Genomic DNA, 16,987 nt, shown 5'->3' on the forward strand with positions numbered 1-16,987 from the left:
CCAAGTCATGACATGCAAAGCTGCTATTTTTTTTGAAAATGCTATTTTTTTTTTACTGTTTTTCAATAAGCTTTTGACTTTGGGGGGCTCTTTTTGGCAAAAGAGCTTGATCTTCTATCATAGAGGAATTGAGTCCAATTCCAGCTGGTCACCAAGACAGTCAACTTGTCTTATGTACACTCATCTCTAAATAAAAAACATGCTTTTCTCATTTGTCTTTTGTCTGACTTACCTTGCCAACATCTCTTGGGAAAGGTTGTCTCTGATTCTCTGGAATTAAAATGGGAGATACCACAATGGACCTCTTTTGTCTTGGGACAGGAGAAGTTCTTGCAAATTTAAATATATCCTAAAAGAGAAAGAACATAATCAATTGACCCCACGGAGAGGATGTATCAGTCTGCTCTGTGAGATATGGCCCCTTTGTTGTGAAGGCATGCGGCTGTTTGGACATTGTTAATTTTATTCTATCAAACCTCATTAGCGTTAGCAAGTACATCCTTAGAATTATACTGAAGCTGACATTGTGATTCACAATGACTATCATTAAGCTATTTAATCCCATTTTCTGAATCATTCTATTCACACTGTCAGTCTTGATTTATACCTTTTTTAGTACCGTGTATTCCCGCTCTGCTCTTTATCTGCCAAGGGAGAGGATTGCTCACCTGGCCATGAACCCACAGAGCTCACCAGGTGTAAAAGTGACTCTCCTAGGGCTAACTGCAAGGCCCTCACCCTCACAGATGAATGGAGACTGAGGAGCAATCATAAAGTTCCCCACTGTCAGGCAGTATGGAGACCTGTAGTCCACGTTTTCTCAAGGACCATTTGTTACTATTATTAGATGGAGGACTGAGGTGATGCACCCCCACTCAGTGTGTCCCAACCTCCAGTCATGGGGACCTCGCTGTCAGGATGTCTGCCTATCTATTTTAACTAAATAAATGTGTGCAACATCCCTTTTATATCAGTATTTTAAATAAAGTGCCAGTATTGATTTTTTTTAAATATAGGAAAATATATAAATTACTGGAGACCAAATGATGGTATTAAGTTGGAGATAGAAACTCCAGGAAAAAAGTTCTTCTTGTAAAAAGGGAGATAAGAAAGGGCTGGAGGGGGTATTAAAGTGTTGTTTGCACGAAACTGAGACTTTCTCCTTGATCTTATCAGAGGACTGAAAAAGAACTGAAAATAGAATATCATTTTCAATATATAACCTAATCTTATTTATTGCCACATACTAAAATTATCTATGTATCATCAAAAGTGAGCACCTCAAATTTTTACAACTGGTTCCTATCAAAATTATGTGGCAAATGATATTTAAAAGTCATCACTGACACATGCCCCATAAAGGTACAAGTGTATATATATATTATATATGTATATATAAAGCTACACATACATAATATATACATATATATTCATATATACATATGTGCAAACATATACACGTGTACACACATGTATCATAGTTTTAAAAGAAAATCTATATAAAATAAGATCAGCAAAGCCTATGCAAGCTCCTATAATAGTCTTTCTCTTGATTTTGCAGGAGTGTAAAGTGATGGTATTCTAGTGGAAAGCAATCAGGTAATATTTACTTAGTGAGAAGGCAGTGAAAGACAAATACCATATGAACTCACCTATAAATGGAACATAATCAACAAAACAAACAAACAAAGAAAATAGAACCAGAGACATGGAAATAAAGAACAAACTGACAGTAACCAGAAGGGAAGGGGAAGGGGGATTATGGGGAAAAGATGGAGAGAAGAGAAAAGGTCATTGAGGAACATGTATAAAGGACCCATGGACAAAGCCAAAGCAGGGAAGGATTGAGGGTGGGGTGGGAGAAAGTGGTGGCAAAAAAATGGAGACAACTGTACTTGAACAATAATTAAAAAAATTAAAAAAAGAACCTTACAAATGCACATGTCCCTTCACTCTGTGATTTAACTCCTAGGAATATACACAAACAGTATTAAATTCAAAAGAATAAAACTCTATGCAGGAAGGTGTTTAGTGAGACATTACTTATAAAGTGCAAAAGTGGAAACCAACCTACTACAACAGGACAAGGTTGAATTTGGGCCCACAAGAGGGAGATACTATTATGCACTGTCCAATAGGACTGTTGTAAAGACTGTGTTGTAACTACATTATCATCATTGACTGTTGCCACACTCACTACCACACACTACTATAACAGCCCCCATTTATTAAGTGTATGTCAGGCAATGTGCTAGGCACTTTACATGTCTGCTCTAATTGTTGCAATAAACTTCCCAAGTAAACCTTAGCCTTTCTCAACCAGTGAAGGATATCAAGTTCCCAGTGGTTATGTTAGTTGCTCCAACTCACCTAGCCAGCAGAGAGAATACATAAAATGTGTAGGAAAATATAGAATATCATATTGGATACCCATTTTAAACATGACACTGAGCATTGAAAAGTACTACTTGAAATCTCAGTGAGTGAGTCCAAACAAAACACTGTTTGGTCTCTAGGAAGATCAAAATGTCAATATTCAAGAAAAGACAGAAAACTAGAATGTGTCAATATAAAAGATAGAAAAAAGAGTAAGAAGGGTTAAAACAATAACAATAACTCAACTAACTAAAAAATATGTATGCAACCTGACTCCACCAAGCTAAAAACAGCAGAGAAAGAGAATATGGAACACACAGTGAGAAGGCAATGGAAAAACAAGGAGGCTTATAGTCATAAACCACTGACATGTAACACCGATGAAGATTCTGTTGGTTTCCTGGGGAATGAGAAAAGAATAGAAAATACATAAAATATGTGTAATACATGAAACTCATTTACAATAAAAAAATCTTGAGGCTCAGATGTGAGACTGTCTGGGGATGCACTTTGAAAAGATTTAAAATCCTATGCAAATGCAAAAGATTGGTGATTCTGCTCTATAACAGAGCAAACATAGGTTTTAGTTCATTATGACAATGTATGTGTAAATGTATCTAAAGTAATGAAAAGCAGACTGCATCATAAATAGCAAACTTTCCACTCTTTGTAATAAGAAGCCTGTTAGTGATTGCAAGCCTTTTGTCCTCATGAGTGCCCAGAGCGGTCAGCTTCCTGAGTCCCCAGGAGGGACTTCCGGGGTGTCCCAATGCACCAGCTAGCCAATCCTGGAAATGCTGGTCTACTTCTCTGACTCACAGCATCCGTGAAGCTTGGCAACAAGTACGATTGTGTCAACTCCTGGGTGTAACATGTAAGAATAGAACAAGGAGGCTCAGAGTCTCAGAATGGGAAATAGACTACGGAAGGGAGGGACATGGGAGGGAGGGTGACTGATCGTAGAGATGCCTGCCTGTGGCCAAGACTCTGAGCCCAGGGTATTCTTTCCTCCCAACTTTTAACTTTTGCTTTACAATGGCAGTAAAATATTTGTCCATAACTGTGTTTCTGTCTGTGGCTCTGTTTCCATGTTTGTGATTTATGAGTATATCTGTAACTATAAATTTGTTGACGATGTGTACCTACATACTTGCTGTTGCATCTACCTTTCACTGGATCCATGCTAATGAGTTCTTTGGTATGCTCTGAAGCCCTGTGCTTCTCTGCAATGGGGATCATTTAAAGGCTATAGCATCTGAGTGACAATCATGTACTTTAGGTATACTAGGCAAATGTATGTGAAACCATGTTTATGCTAAACTTTGTGTGTGTGTTTGTATCTGTCAACCCATCGTGTAAAGTCTCTGAATGCACCAGGCTGTGGCCATAACCTCAAAGAAAGACAAGACAGAAGCAGTGGAGATAAAAAGAATGTGACAATTATAGATGGAGATGAAATAGGATATGGGAAAGACCAGAACATAAGGGTAAAGGAGATGCTGTGTTAGGACTCACTGCTTTCTGGTGTTGCCATTAAAAAGAGAGTGGCCAAAAAGGAAAAAAAGCCATTTTAGGCACAGATTCAAGGAGGTATATATTGTTGACCTCAAGGGGCCATTGTACATCCAACAGAGATTTCCAGAGGGTGTATAAAGATTTGCATTCAGAAGGCAGGGTGATTCAGGGGGATAATGTCAAGTCACCTATGTATAAGAGTAGCTAGACCTCATGGAAAAGCTGACACTGATTAGGTGAAGATGGAAAAGGGAGGAACTTAACTATTCAATGGATTTCTAAAAGGACAGCAAAGGCCACAGAAAAGTTAATTGGCAAAAAGAAAAAAAAAAGGACTAGAAGGTGAAAATTCAAAAAGGAAAGAGTGCATGACCATAGTATGCAATGCAGATGTCCTTTCCAGTGAGCTAAATACTCTAAGGAGGCTTTGGGCTTGATGATGAAAATGTAATTGATGACTTCAGGAAGAGCAGCTTTAAGAGTGTGTTAAGGTGGAATGTCAGAGTAACCAATGGGAAGTGAGGACTTGGGTGCATAAGGAAAGGAAATAAATAGGGAGTAGTTTGTTTGTCAGTTAAAGGGGAGACCAGCAGGGTGGTGGGCTTGATGAGGGAGGGGTTGGAGGAAGGAAGCTGTAGCTCAGAGTGAATGAAGATGCAGACTGGAGATGGTTCCCAAAGGAGGTGGGAAGGGAGTGGATCAGCCTCACAGTCAGCCTGAGAAAGAAGAGTGAAATCTGCTTTCTTTGAGGAGGACAGACAGAGGTTTAAGGGGAATCTCTCCTCTGTAAATGAGGACTGTTTGCTGTGCTTTTGGTTATCAGAATGAAGTGAGAAGTTGTGCATGGAGGCAATCTGTGCTCTTCAAATAACAGCACAAAACTGAAGGATGGGGCTTAGTGATACCAGAACAGCAGAGGTGAAGAAATGAAGACAAGCCACTCAGTCCCTTTTAAGAATGAGTATTTCAGCTGTGGATGGCCAAAGGCCATATCTTAAAGGGGACACACCTAGACACACAGCCACCTAAAGATTTCCAGATTCACTAGGTGCGTGCACACTGACATCAAAATTCTCTCTTATCAAACCCAACACTCAGCACAACTGAGCATGCGCACACGCGCACACATGGCATACATAGGAGAGTGAGCAACTGGCTCTATGCCTCCAGGGGACCCTCCCTACACCCTCCAGTCACTGGACAGTGATCAATCAGTGTCTTTAAACCTAAAACAGCCTGAGGCCTTCAGCAGCTTCCTCCTATCTTGCATAAGTCAAAGGGAAGAACTGTTTCCTCAGCGAGGCTCACTCTGCTGGATTTATTACAGGAGAATTGTTACCCTTACACAAACATCCCTGTCTCCTGTAAGCTAACAGGAGCCTTCATCTTTCTATCATGGGGTATTTGGCTTTACAGTTTCATTTGCTTTCCTCCCTGTTTCTCAATCTCAGGAGAAATTAGCAGCACATCAAAAGCAAAGTTCATGACACCTGAGGAGGGGCAGGATCTTATCACACAGTCCCAAAGAGCACTTCAGAAATAAAGGGGAGACACTCCTACCCTGCAACTATGAGAGTAGGGGTGGGGCCCAAGAAAAAGAGGAAGGCAGAAAGAATGAAAAACGTGACAAAGGGAGAAAGAATGAATTTATATTCATTTATTCATTCATTCATTTCTTCAAAAACTATCTGTGGATTCCTTCCTCCCTGCCAGGAGTAATTTTAGGCATCTGGGATAGTGCAGTGCTTAAGAAAGACAAGTCCCCTGCACACCTGGAGCTCACATTCTAGAGGGCGAAGATGATGAGCACAGAGAGAGCAACACGTGGTCCAGGAGAACGAACAGGGAGGGGACTGAATGTGTGGACAGGAGTATATTGCTGACACTTTAGATGGAAGGCAGCTCAGGGGCTGAGCACTGGGAGCAAAGGAGACAAGCTAGTGGCCTGGGAAAGAAATTCAGACACCAGACGGACAGCTGTATAGACCACAAAGAGGACTCTGGCTTTTATCCAGCATGAGATGTGAGCCATGGGAGGGTTTTAAGATGAGGAATTACATGAGCCCACTTATAAAATTTTTATATTGCACTGGCTGCTGTGTGGAGAATAGACTTGAGGCAAAAGTGAGGGCATGTTTATTGTTGGGTTTCTTCCTTTTCCCAACTTGTCTTTACAAGGCACTGAGGTTCTCCCAGAGAATGCAAATCGGACCATTTAATTTCGGGCAAGTAAAGAACAGTTAAGGTCAACATTCCCTGCCTGAGTCCCTCTATCCTCTTTAATTCCCACAGTATTTTAATGCATATTTATGTATGATTAATATAAAATTCACCCATTTTAAGTGTGTATTGCAATAATTACCAAGAAAAGAAACTTACATAATTGTGCAATTGTCACCACAAACTAATTTTAGAAGATTTGTATTACCCCCAAAAGAAACTCCTTGACCATATGCAGTCACTTTTCTGTTCTAAGTCCCAGCTGCTGGTAACCATGAACCTACTTTCTGTCGGTACACATTTGCCTTCTGTAGACATTTCATATAAGGGAACTACAATTTGTTTCCACAGTACTTTTTATGGACTCTAGTTCCATTTCACAGTTGATGTGAAGATAGTGAAGCAGAAAAGGATGCAGCTGACATTGAGTGACTGGTAAGGGTTGTAGGGGTCTGTCCTTATACTCACGTTGCATCCAAAGTCCCTGCTGTCCTGAGTGGCTGAGACCTCTGCTGTAGCTGCAGTCAGTTACCCCTCAGTCAACCCCCTCCACTGCCCAACCTGCTACCCTTCTGCCAAGACACCCCTAAAAACCTCCTTCAAACAGATCTGAGTCACAAGGTCTGTTCACAGGGAGCCCATTGATGATACTCATCAAGGTAAAGTGCTAAGAATAGAGACTCTATGGGCAAGGGGCCTCAGAAGTGAAGGGGAATGGAAAGGTTTAGCCCAGATTGGCATCCTACAGTTGAGACTGTACCCCATGTTTTGGCTGCCCTGTTCATTCCCACCACACCCACTTGAGGGCCTAGAAGTCTTCTAGGTGGCTACCCCAAGAAAGTGATAAGATTTGAGAAGAACAACCCTTCTTTCTTCACACTAGGCACAAACCAGAAGGTAGCTTGGATGGGTCTTGCCACCACCTGTCAAGGGGTATTCATGAGCCAAATTCAAACAGACAAGACGTGGCCAGAGAACTCCTATGTCTTCCCCCTCCTCCCTGTGCACCCCTCACTTCCATCTTTTCATCAGGTAATAAATGAGAGGAAAAAATAGCAACAACTTTATAAAGAATCACAACTCTCTGCCTTTGTTCTCTCTCCTACTTTCATAACTTTGGGGCAAAATTATAAGCTAAGAGGAGATATTTTCACAAGGCAAAGCATTGTAGAAACTAGAAGCACAGCCAACCTGGCCCATTTGTGGACAGTCTTGTATGTAGATCATGGTAAGGAGATTCGATGTGCTGCCCAGGCAGCTGGGAACCTCTGCTGGTTTCATGCAGAGGTATGATGCTCTGTGTTTGAAATCTATGTCCAGTTGAAGAATCCTGGAATTATTCCTTTGAAGAGTTTGAAGCTTGTATTCCAAACTTGAATTCCAAGTCACATAACCTATTTCTTTTTCATCTTTCTACTCTTAAAATGGAATCCAGGTCCTGGACTCACAGAGTCTGCCATAAGAAACACTGTCATTTACTGAATAGTTATTATATATCAGTCATCATCTAGGCACACTGTAATATTATCTCATTTTCTTTTTTTTAAATTGGTTTATTTGCCTGTTTTTTAAAAATTTTATTTTAATTGTTGTTCAAGTACAGTTTTCTGTCTTTTAAATATTATCTCATTTTCTTTAACAACTGGTCAGTAGAACCACCACGGCTGTTTTCCTAAGGTTCAAAGACGTAAAAGACTCATCCAAAGTGACTTTGCTATTAAGTGAGAGATGGGAACTAAGGCATCTGTAACCCCAGAACCTCTGCTCTAAAAGCAAGATGCTATTTATGTCCCCAGGGCTGCTGCTGGCCGACCACCTTTACAATGAAGTCTGAGACTTCCCTAGCCCTGGGTACTGAAGTGGAACTGGAGAACCACAACTCTGACATAGCCAGAGATAGAGAGCAAATATCAATCAGCCTCTAGTTAAAAGGAGTAGCTTATACTGTAGGGTGACAGCTTAATTGTCTGCAAATTTCTACAAATGAATGCAACTGCAGAAATCAATCTCCAATTTATCCCATTCTTATAGCTGATCTCAGGTGCTGAAAGCTGCTAGGAGAAGGGTTCTGTGCCACTCAGTTCGAATTTTGCATGCAATCGAATGCTTGGTTCAGCCAGTTTTGCTGTACCTGAGGCGAGATTTAAAGTTTGCTTTATTACTTCCCGGGGCTGAAGTTTGCCTACTTAAGGAAGAAAAAGTTAACAAATACCAAATATTCAGCAACAAATTTAGAAGGTTGGAGAGCCCAGATATTAAGCTTGCTTCATTTCCAGCTGTCTATTTTCCCCAGATTCCGGAGGCCAAATGTCAGTTGAGCTGAATCATCTGCTGTAGGTTTACTGGATGGAGTTGTGCTGAAAATAAAATAGGATGATGTGGAAATTGTCTGTCAGTCCCGCACATCATCTTGTAGTATGAAAGCAGATGTTATGGAGCTAATTTGGAAGGTGGGCAGGGGGAAGATGAGGCTGGTGGATTCAAAGGGTGGAGGAGGTCAGTCTGCTATTATAAACTAAGCTGCATATGTTTGTCAAGGGCTGCTGGTATGCAGCTTGAAAGAATGGGTGCAAACCACTGTTCCCTGGGACTCCCCATACACTGGTACTTTTGTAGAAGTGATTCAGATAGGGAATGTGGCAAAAGCGCTACAACTGATAAAAGCCACAGGAACTGTCAACAACAAAGTAAGGCCACCCCCTCCCCATGGGATTTATGGCTTAAAACCAGCAGACATCAGCTCGATAAAACATAGCCACTATGTTAGCTATCATCAGGTAATTGTACCTGATGATAATCCCTAGCCTGATTACATGTTCATCGTAATATATTAGCATGCTAAATGACACACCGAGTGCTGCTGTGACAGAAAACAAAAAGCTCAGGTATAAACACAAAATGGTCCACAAAGCTCCTCTAAGAAATCTCCTCCATCCCTTTCCTGGGGAAGACCCTCCTCACTGAATACCTTACCCTCAGTGAAATGAACCTCAATAAAGAAAGCAAATTCTGCCAGAGAGGGCTGCTCTGTCTGTGGCGTAGCCCACACTCTCTCTCACTGTTTCACTAATATACTCACTTTCACTTTAAACTCTATGCTAGTTCATCTTTGAATTCTTTCCTGCATGAAGTCAACTCACAGTGGGTCACAGTGGGCCATGGACACCTGAGCACCCAAGCCCCCAGAATGCCTGCATCATAATCACTAGTAATATCAGAAACAATTTCTCCGATATTGAAAGCCATCTATCAGGGACTTTGGAGATGGTCAGTCTGAAAACTGACCTTGCAATGGAAGGTCCAATAGTGGAGCATCTGAATGACTAACATCAAGGAAGTAATAAATTCCCAATGTAATGGCTATGACAATTATTTTAGTTATGTATGTTTAGGGTGGAAAAGACATGCCTTTGGTCAAATTAGTCAGCGGAGAAAAGAGGTTCATCCAGGAGTTTGCAATTTGAGTAGTGACTGTAGAAGTTCTCTGCCCAGCAGCTAGAAAATCCTTTAAAACCTCCCCCTCCCCCTTCCTGATGCCACATGTTACCAAGGCCCAGGAGGGCTAGCAGACATGGCTGGTAGTGACATCGCTGATCTCAGGTGCCCCCACTGTTTTCCTGGCTCTACTTCTGCTGCAGGCCCCCCTCAGAATTCTCAGGTTGCAAATGCTAAGCCCAGGGCTCTTTACCTGGAATGCCCCTCCTCATCCCTCCCCTCTGGTGCCTGGTTGGCCCCCCTCTCATTGTCCAAATACCAGCTCAAGCCCCATTTCTAGATGTCTTTGGTCTCTTTTGCTAAGGGAATTGCCTGCTGCCTGACCTTTGTATCCCTTATCTCAGCTTCTGATTGCACATTCATTCAGTGTTATTATTTTATCAATGTCTAGCACAGGCTACCAGCCCCAGTCTTTCTGCTTTGCTGCTGTGTCTCCTGGAGCCTAGCAAAAGGTCAGGCATATAACAGGTGTTCAAACATATTTTAAATATATTATTAAATAAAAACATTAAGTGTAGGCTCTTGTAAGAATTAACATAATCCAGGTAATGGGCTTAGCATAGTGCCTGGTTTAGTGTTTTTGCTCCACAGTGTATCTAACAATGAAGTGAACAGGATGCCTAGGGCTGCGCTTTGATTTCCTCCTCAATATACAAACAGCTTCTATAACAATACAACTGCCACACTTGGTTTGGGTTCTTTCGTTATAAGGTGATCAGTGCTTTGTGAAGTAGCTGAATGTATAGAAGTTTTTTAAAAAAATTCATCCTATTAAATAAAACTTTCACAACTGAAAGCTTTTCTGCAAGAAAGGGTTTGTTGAACTGTGTGCGAGCCAGAAAAGGGCCAGGTTCTAGCATATGAAGTCTGAACCACCAGCAGTAGCACTAGGTGGAGAAGGCAGTGTGTGCACTGTCCTGGAGTTGACAGATGCCTTTGATAGATTTTGTTTGGGGGAAGAAAGATGTAAGTTATTTTGAAATAATTTACATCAAATACAGATAAGAGGGGCAGGAAAGATGAAGCAGAAAAAGGGAGCAGTTCTATAATAGATGCACAGTTTGTGTGCAAGAAATACTACTTTTGACTGATTACAGGCAACAGTCCTGATGTTCACACACAAGTAGGATGCAGTGGCTGAGCGGTCAGCTAATAGGTGCCTAGAGGTTGATTCACAGCTCCAGCATACACTCCAGAATATGGGCCATCTTTTTTTGGTTGGTCTACAGCTCTCAACTGGCTACCTATTCCTGTCTCTTTCTCTCACTCTCCAGCTATAATTTAATTTAGAACATCCCAGAAATTTTCTCTTGTCAACTTCTTGCACCACTCATGGAAGATCTTTGCTTTCTGGAAGAAACCACAATGGAGCTAAAGACCTGAAGACCAAGTGGAATTCACCCAGGTAAAGGGGAACAAGGAGGAAGATTTCAGGCCTGGGAACAGCTTGTGTGAAAAGGCAGAAAGGCAGAAGTTGGTCCACGACCAGAAAGGCTGAAGCAGAGAGAGTAAGGCTCCAGATGCCCAAGAAGAAGCTGAAAGGAGAGGAGAGGCTGGACCTCCTCCATCCAAATAGGATTGTTCTGAATAGGATTGTTCTGAATCCTGAGGAACATGAGGAGCCACTGAATAGTTTTAAGCAAAACACTGGGCTTTGACCTTGCCTTTGACCTTGCCCTATGGCAGCTAAGGAGCCATCCTTGGAGAACATACTTTCTTCAGTAGGCTTTCTTTCTTACTATTTGTTACCCTTATTTTAAAAAGTTGAATTTAAAACTGAAACACAAGGGAAACAACTGATCCCACATACATATTCTATCACTTGCTCTAAAATGTCAACTTGCCCATGTTTGAACTGCTAGTTAAAAAATAAAACAAAAGCATGCATTTTGAATGAAAATTTACAAAGCCACTTTTAAGATGCAATTGCCTCTGAAATATTTCATAAATCTCGCAGAAGCAGTAACAACACAAATCAGGGCTTGCTAGTTTCACTGGAGGTGAAAAATATTTTAAGCATACTTAGATTCTTCAGTTAGAGGCCCATTCAACCACATGTGACGGTGATGGGAATATAATGGATACAATTTCCCTCTATCTGCTCTGGCATTGATAAAATATTCATGTTAAATAGCTACTTCTAAGCACCTGGAGGCATCTTGCAGAGTTTTACGGATGGGCTTGTTTTTGTAATACACACATGCACTCCCACCTCATTCGCCGTATTAATCTGAGTGTGCGTTCTAGATGTGTGAGCACGCACCTCAGATCCCAGCATTTCTGGTCTGCCTGAGTTCATGAATACTTGATTGGCCACCAAAGAAAGCCTCCATTAGAAAACCCAAATGTGGGGAAAAAAAAACAGTTCTTTTCAATTCAGTGGGTATTTATTGGGTGTTTGCCATGTACTTTCCCCATGGAAGTTTCATAACAAATGACATCTGACTATCCTGCTGGTACCTCAGAAATCGAATTGAGAATTCTGTCCTTCCCAGCCATTTCTGGCAAAATCCTCAACGCTTCCTGCCTCCCTTTTCTCAGCTGTTGAAGAGCTGGACACTTACATGCTACACTCGGCTGATCTCATTTCTGCCACACTGCACTCCCAAGTGGCTGCCAAATCCTACAGATTCCACCTGGGGGATTTTCCCGGCATCGGTCCCTTCCTCTCTAGTATAACTTTCCTGGCTATGACCATCACATTTTACCTGCTCTACTGTAGCCTACCTGTGAGTTCTACACGATTTATTGTTCCCTTTTATACACAGGCCCACTGGATAGTGGAATCACAACAGGCAGGGTCTCAATACTCTTAGTCTAGGCTTCTCAGAAGTGGGCACTGACATGAGGATTTGACAGTAAGCAGTATTTTAATATATTTTCTATAGTTTCCATAATGAATGTATTCTATTTAGAATCATAAAAACATGAATTCTTTTAGTCACAACTCTGAATCAGACATACAGAATCGTATTTCAATGTATTTCCTTCCTGGTTTTAATATACTTTTAATTCAAGGTAAAATTGGAGAATCTGACTAATTTTGTATCTTGCTTGTTTAACCTAATGACAAGTACCAAGCTTTCTTTCCTTCTGTGTCACAAATTCTGTGAACGAAATTTGAGTAGATCTATGATACATTGTGTGGACACAGCAGCACGTATTTGGCCATTCCCTTGTTGATATGCTCATATGGTTAGGTGTTTCAAATTCTTTGTTGTTACAAATAAAATATCATTGCATGTAAACTTTTATTTGCTTACTTATTAATTTTTCTCTAATAAGGATGCCTTAAAACCAACTAGTAAAAGCGAGATTACCAGGTCAAAGAGTATGAATGTTTTAAAGGACCTATGACATTGCCAAAGCACCAATCAGCACTGCAAACAGATTTGACCTCACATGGCGGAGCATTTCCAAGTGGTTCCAGCACATCTCTTTGTCCACAACTCCTGTAGCTCCAACCATACTTTCCTGCCCAGATGTGCCATACTCTGCCATGATTGTATGCCTTAATTTGTGCTGTACCTCTAACTAGACATTCTTTTTCCCTCATTCACCTCTAATCTTCTCTACGTGCCTGATAATATACAGGCACACACAGACACACACAACAAGTGCCTATTATACATTATGTAGATCATGTCCAGTTCAGGGTAGAAGGTGGTTTCTGGATGGTTTCTATTAAATTCAGGTGAATTCTATTAAATTTCTTCTGCCAGGTCCTATTAGCATGTAAATGTATGCTTTATTACTTAAACTTTAATAAATATTATCTTTTTAATAAATATTTATCTGTTTAATAAATGCTATCTGATATCAGATGGAAAGCTGATAGTAACTCTATTCCTTTTTTTCAAAGAAGTGTCTGAATTTTCCATTCCATAAGGTGACCTTAGAGAAGAGAAAAAGCTTTCATTTTTACTTAACACTGAATGCATTTAGTGTTAAGTAAATGCATTTAGTGTCAGATTGGAAGGAGACCCAGTCTTCTCTCTGTTGCAGCTGATTTGCCTAATTAACTGGAAGCAGACAGAGTGACTATGGACATGGATGGCACACCACCGTGCAGTGGGGCTTGATCTCACTTAGGTCCAGCTCAAGGAGAGATATGGTGATGATGAATGTCACTGGGTTGTTCTGGGATGAGCTCAGAGAAAACCAGCGTATGACTTTATCAAATATAAAAACAGGTGCTTCTTTACTTTTTTACTAAGGAAGACCCAGCTTTTCCAGCAGGATCTTGTAGTGGCGTTCAGGAAAACAAGGGTTCCGAATTGAGCATCTTCAACAACAGGGGTGAAATCAACCCTCCCCTTGGGAATGTCATATTCCTGTCTCAGGCACAACAACAGAGGGAGGAAACTGAAATCAGTGTCCTGGTATTTAAGAAAAGGAAGGACTCATTACCAGGACTTACTCTCTGGATTTGGTCTATTTTTGAGATCCTTGTTCCTCCCACTTTTGTCTTCTTGCTTTGTTTTGGTCATTAACTTCTTGATGTTATGGCTGCAAACTGTAAAATGAGAAAGCTGTTTCTCACACTGGCCACCAAAGTCAATTGCCTCCTTTGTCTAACCAATTTTTAAGTAGCCTTTATGACTAAAATTCAAGATTATTTTGCTTAGGGAGTTATTATCAATATTTAACCTAAATTGTCCTCTTTTTGTCCCCCTCTGTCAATTTCTTCTTTTTCACTGAAGCTTCTTCCCAACCTCTAGTACTATTCCCTTTCCTCTTTTTTTAAAGACGTTTTAATTAAGACACCAGGGTTATGTTAACCTACTTAAGCAGCCATCTCCCTTTTATGTAGCTCTCTTCAGTGAAATCCCGAATCAGCAAAGTGCCTTTCATCAGCCTGTTCCCTGTCTCTCTCCTCCCTTTGTTCTATGTTTTTTGTTGGATTACAGATCCTCACATTTTAATTCACCCCAAATGCTATTCCTCAGTTTAAATTAATAAATTTACTTCACAATAATGCATGCAAGTCACATGCCTCCCGTGCCATTGATTACTATGGCCTTTGAAGATTCAAAGGTGTATCAGATCTACCAGCAATAAGGGGGAAAATACATTTGACATTCTTCTACATCCAAGGTTTCCCTGGGCCCAGTGGTTTTGATGTAGGATTGGTAAAACAACAGCTGCTTAAAAAAAGAGGAGATCATGTTCTAACTATTCAATTGCCATGTGCTACTTGTTCTTCCTTAAAAGACTGAAGGTTCAGGCTCCTTTTTTCAAAGTCAAGATTGACAAATACAACAACTATTTGATAATGGAGCTCAGGAAACCTATTATGGGACCAAGGGAGACTTGTTAGCATCCTGGCTACTCTGTGAACTTGCTCCACAGGAAGGGAGCCATTTCACTTATTTTCAACTTCTCCACATTAAATCCACGAGCATTTTACAAGTGAAAACATGTCTTTGAAAATCAATGGATTCAGGGGACTTCCGCCAAGATGGAGGTTTAGCTGGATGTGCCTGCCTCCTCACACAACCAAGTTTAGGGACAACTAAATATTAGCATCACAAAACACAACCAGAACACGGAAAACTGAACTTTTCGGAAGTCCGCTAACAACAAATTCTTCAGCCTGACCGGTAAGGGGCGAAACCGCCGTCGGGTGAGGACTTACAAAGGAGGGCTCGGGACCGGGCACGGAATCTGGGCGCGCGAATCCAGTCGCGCGGGTTCCAAACCCAGGATTGGACCTGGTGAGCCGCCGAGCAGCCCACCGGGGGAGCGACACAGTGGGGAGGCGGTGACAAGGAGTTGACTGTGGTTGCCTGGTTGCGCCCTAGTGAGGGAGTGAGCATTTGGACCGGCCCGGCGGCGGTGGTGGCGGCGGCGGCGGCCATTTCCCGCTCTGACCACGCCCCCACATACAGCGTCACAACCCAGCGACCTGGGACTCCAAGGCGCCGCTTGTCCCACTTAAAGGGCCAGAACAGACCAAAAATGTCGCAGGCAGAACTCAAAGCCCCAGAGATAAATCTAAATGACGAAGAAATAGCAAAACTCTCAGACGCACAGTTTAAAACACTGGTCATCACCTTCCTCACAGATTTGGTGGATTACAGCCACAAATTAGAGAAACATATGGAGGCTAAATTAAGGGAAATGAATGGAATTCCACAGGAATCCAATAGAGATGAAAAGGAAACTGGGATTCAAATCAATGCAGTGGACCAGAAGAAAGCAAATAATGGACAAACAGAAAAGAGTCAAGGAGCAAGAATTCAAAGAAATGAGGAGAGTCTTAGGAACCTCCAGGACATCTTTAAACGCTCCAATATCCGAATTATAGGGGTACCAGAAGGGGGAAAGACACAACCACCAGTGGAAAAACTATTTGAACAAATAATAAAAGAAAATTTCCCCAATCTGGCAAAGGAAATAGACTTCCAAGAAATCCAAGAAGCCCAGAGAGTACCAAAAAAGTTGGACTCAAGAAGAAACACACCAAGGCATATTATAATTACATTAGCCAAAATTAAAATGAAGGAAAGAATCCTGGAAGCAGCAAGAGCTAAGGGGACAATCACCTACAAAGGAGTCCCCATCAGGCTGTCAGCAGATTTCTCAAAAGAAACCTTACAGGCAAGAAGGGGCTGGAAAGAAATATTCCAAGTCATGAAATCTAAAGACCTACAACCAAGATTGCTCTACCCAGCAAAACTTTCATTTAGAATGGAAGGACAGATAAGGTGCTTCTCAGATAAGACCAAATTCAAGGAGTTCATCATCACCAAGCCCTTATTATATGAAATCTTAAAGGGACTTATCTAAGAAAAAGAAGATAAAGAAACATGAGCAGTGAAAGGACAACAAACTCACAGTTATTAACAACCACACCTAAAACGAAAGCAAACTAAAAGGACAGCTAGAGCAGGAGTGGAAACATAGAAATGAAGATCTCAAGGAGGGTTAGCAACAGAGGAATGGGAGGAGGAGATGGGGGGAGAAGGTACAGAAAACAGGTAGCATAGACAGTAGATAGAAAATAGATGGGGGGGGCGAGAATAGTTTGGGAAATATAGAACCTAAAGGACTTGAGACACATGGACATAAACTAAAGGGGGGGAATGGTGGGGTTGGGGGGGCAGGGTGGAGGGGAATGGAGGGGGGAATAGAACAACTGTAACAGCATAATCAATTCAAAAAAATAAAGAAATTTAATTAAAAAAAAAAAGAAAATCAATGGATTCAAGATGCCAACAGAGAACATTTTCTGAGTACTTACTATGGGTGAGACACTAAGTCTTATGAACACCTTTCTCCTTTAATACTTAGTCTTTGTGGTGTAGGTACTCTTATACTCCCATGCTGCAAATGAGAAAGTTGAGGTCCAGAAAAGTTAAACACCTGCTCAAGGATG

At 41.3% G+C, this 16,987-nt stretch overlaps 1 protein-coding gene across 1 annotated transcript in view; it reads right to left on the minus strand.

Moving 5' to 3' along the window:
• CDH13 (cadherin 13) overlaps positions 1-16,987 on the minus strand; it is a 1,059,406-nt gene that overhangs the window by 594,993 nt on the left and 447,426 nt on the right. Inside the window, exon 4 of the mRNA XM_037142446.2 lies at positions 233-349. Within this exon, the coding sequence (XP_036998341.2) occupies positions 233-349 (117 nt within the window). The remainder of the gene's footprint in view (positions 1-232; positions 350-16,987) is intronic.

The sequence above is a fragment of the Artibeus jamaicensis genome, unplaced genomic scaffold, assembly GCF_021234435.1.
Source record: "Artibeus jamaicensis isolate MK-2021 breed Jamaican fruit bat unplaced genomic scaffold, CSHL_Jam_final contig_464, whole genome shotgun sequence".
Lineage (NCBI taxonomy): Eukaryota > Metazoa > Chordata > Mammalia > Chiroptera > Phyllostomidae > Artibeus > Artibeus jamaicensis.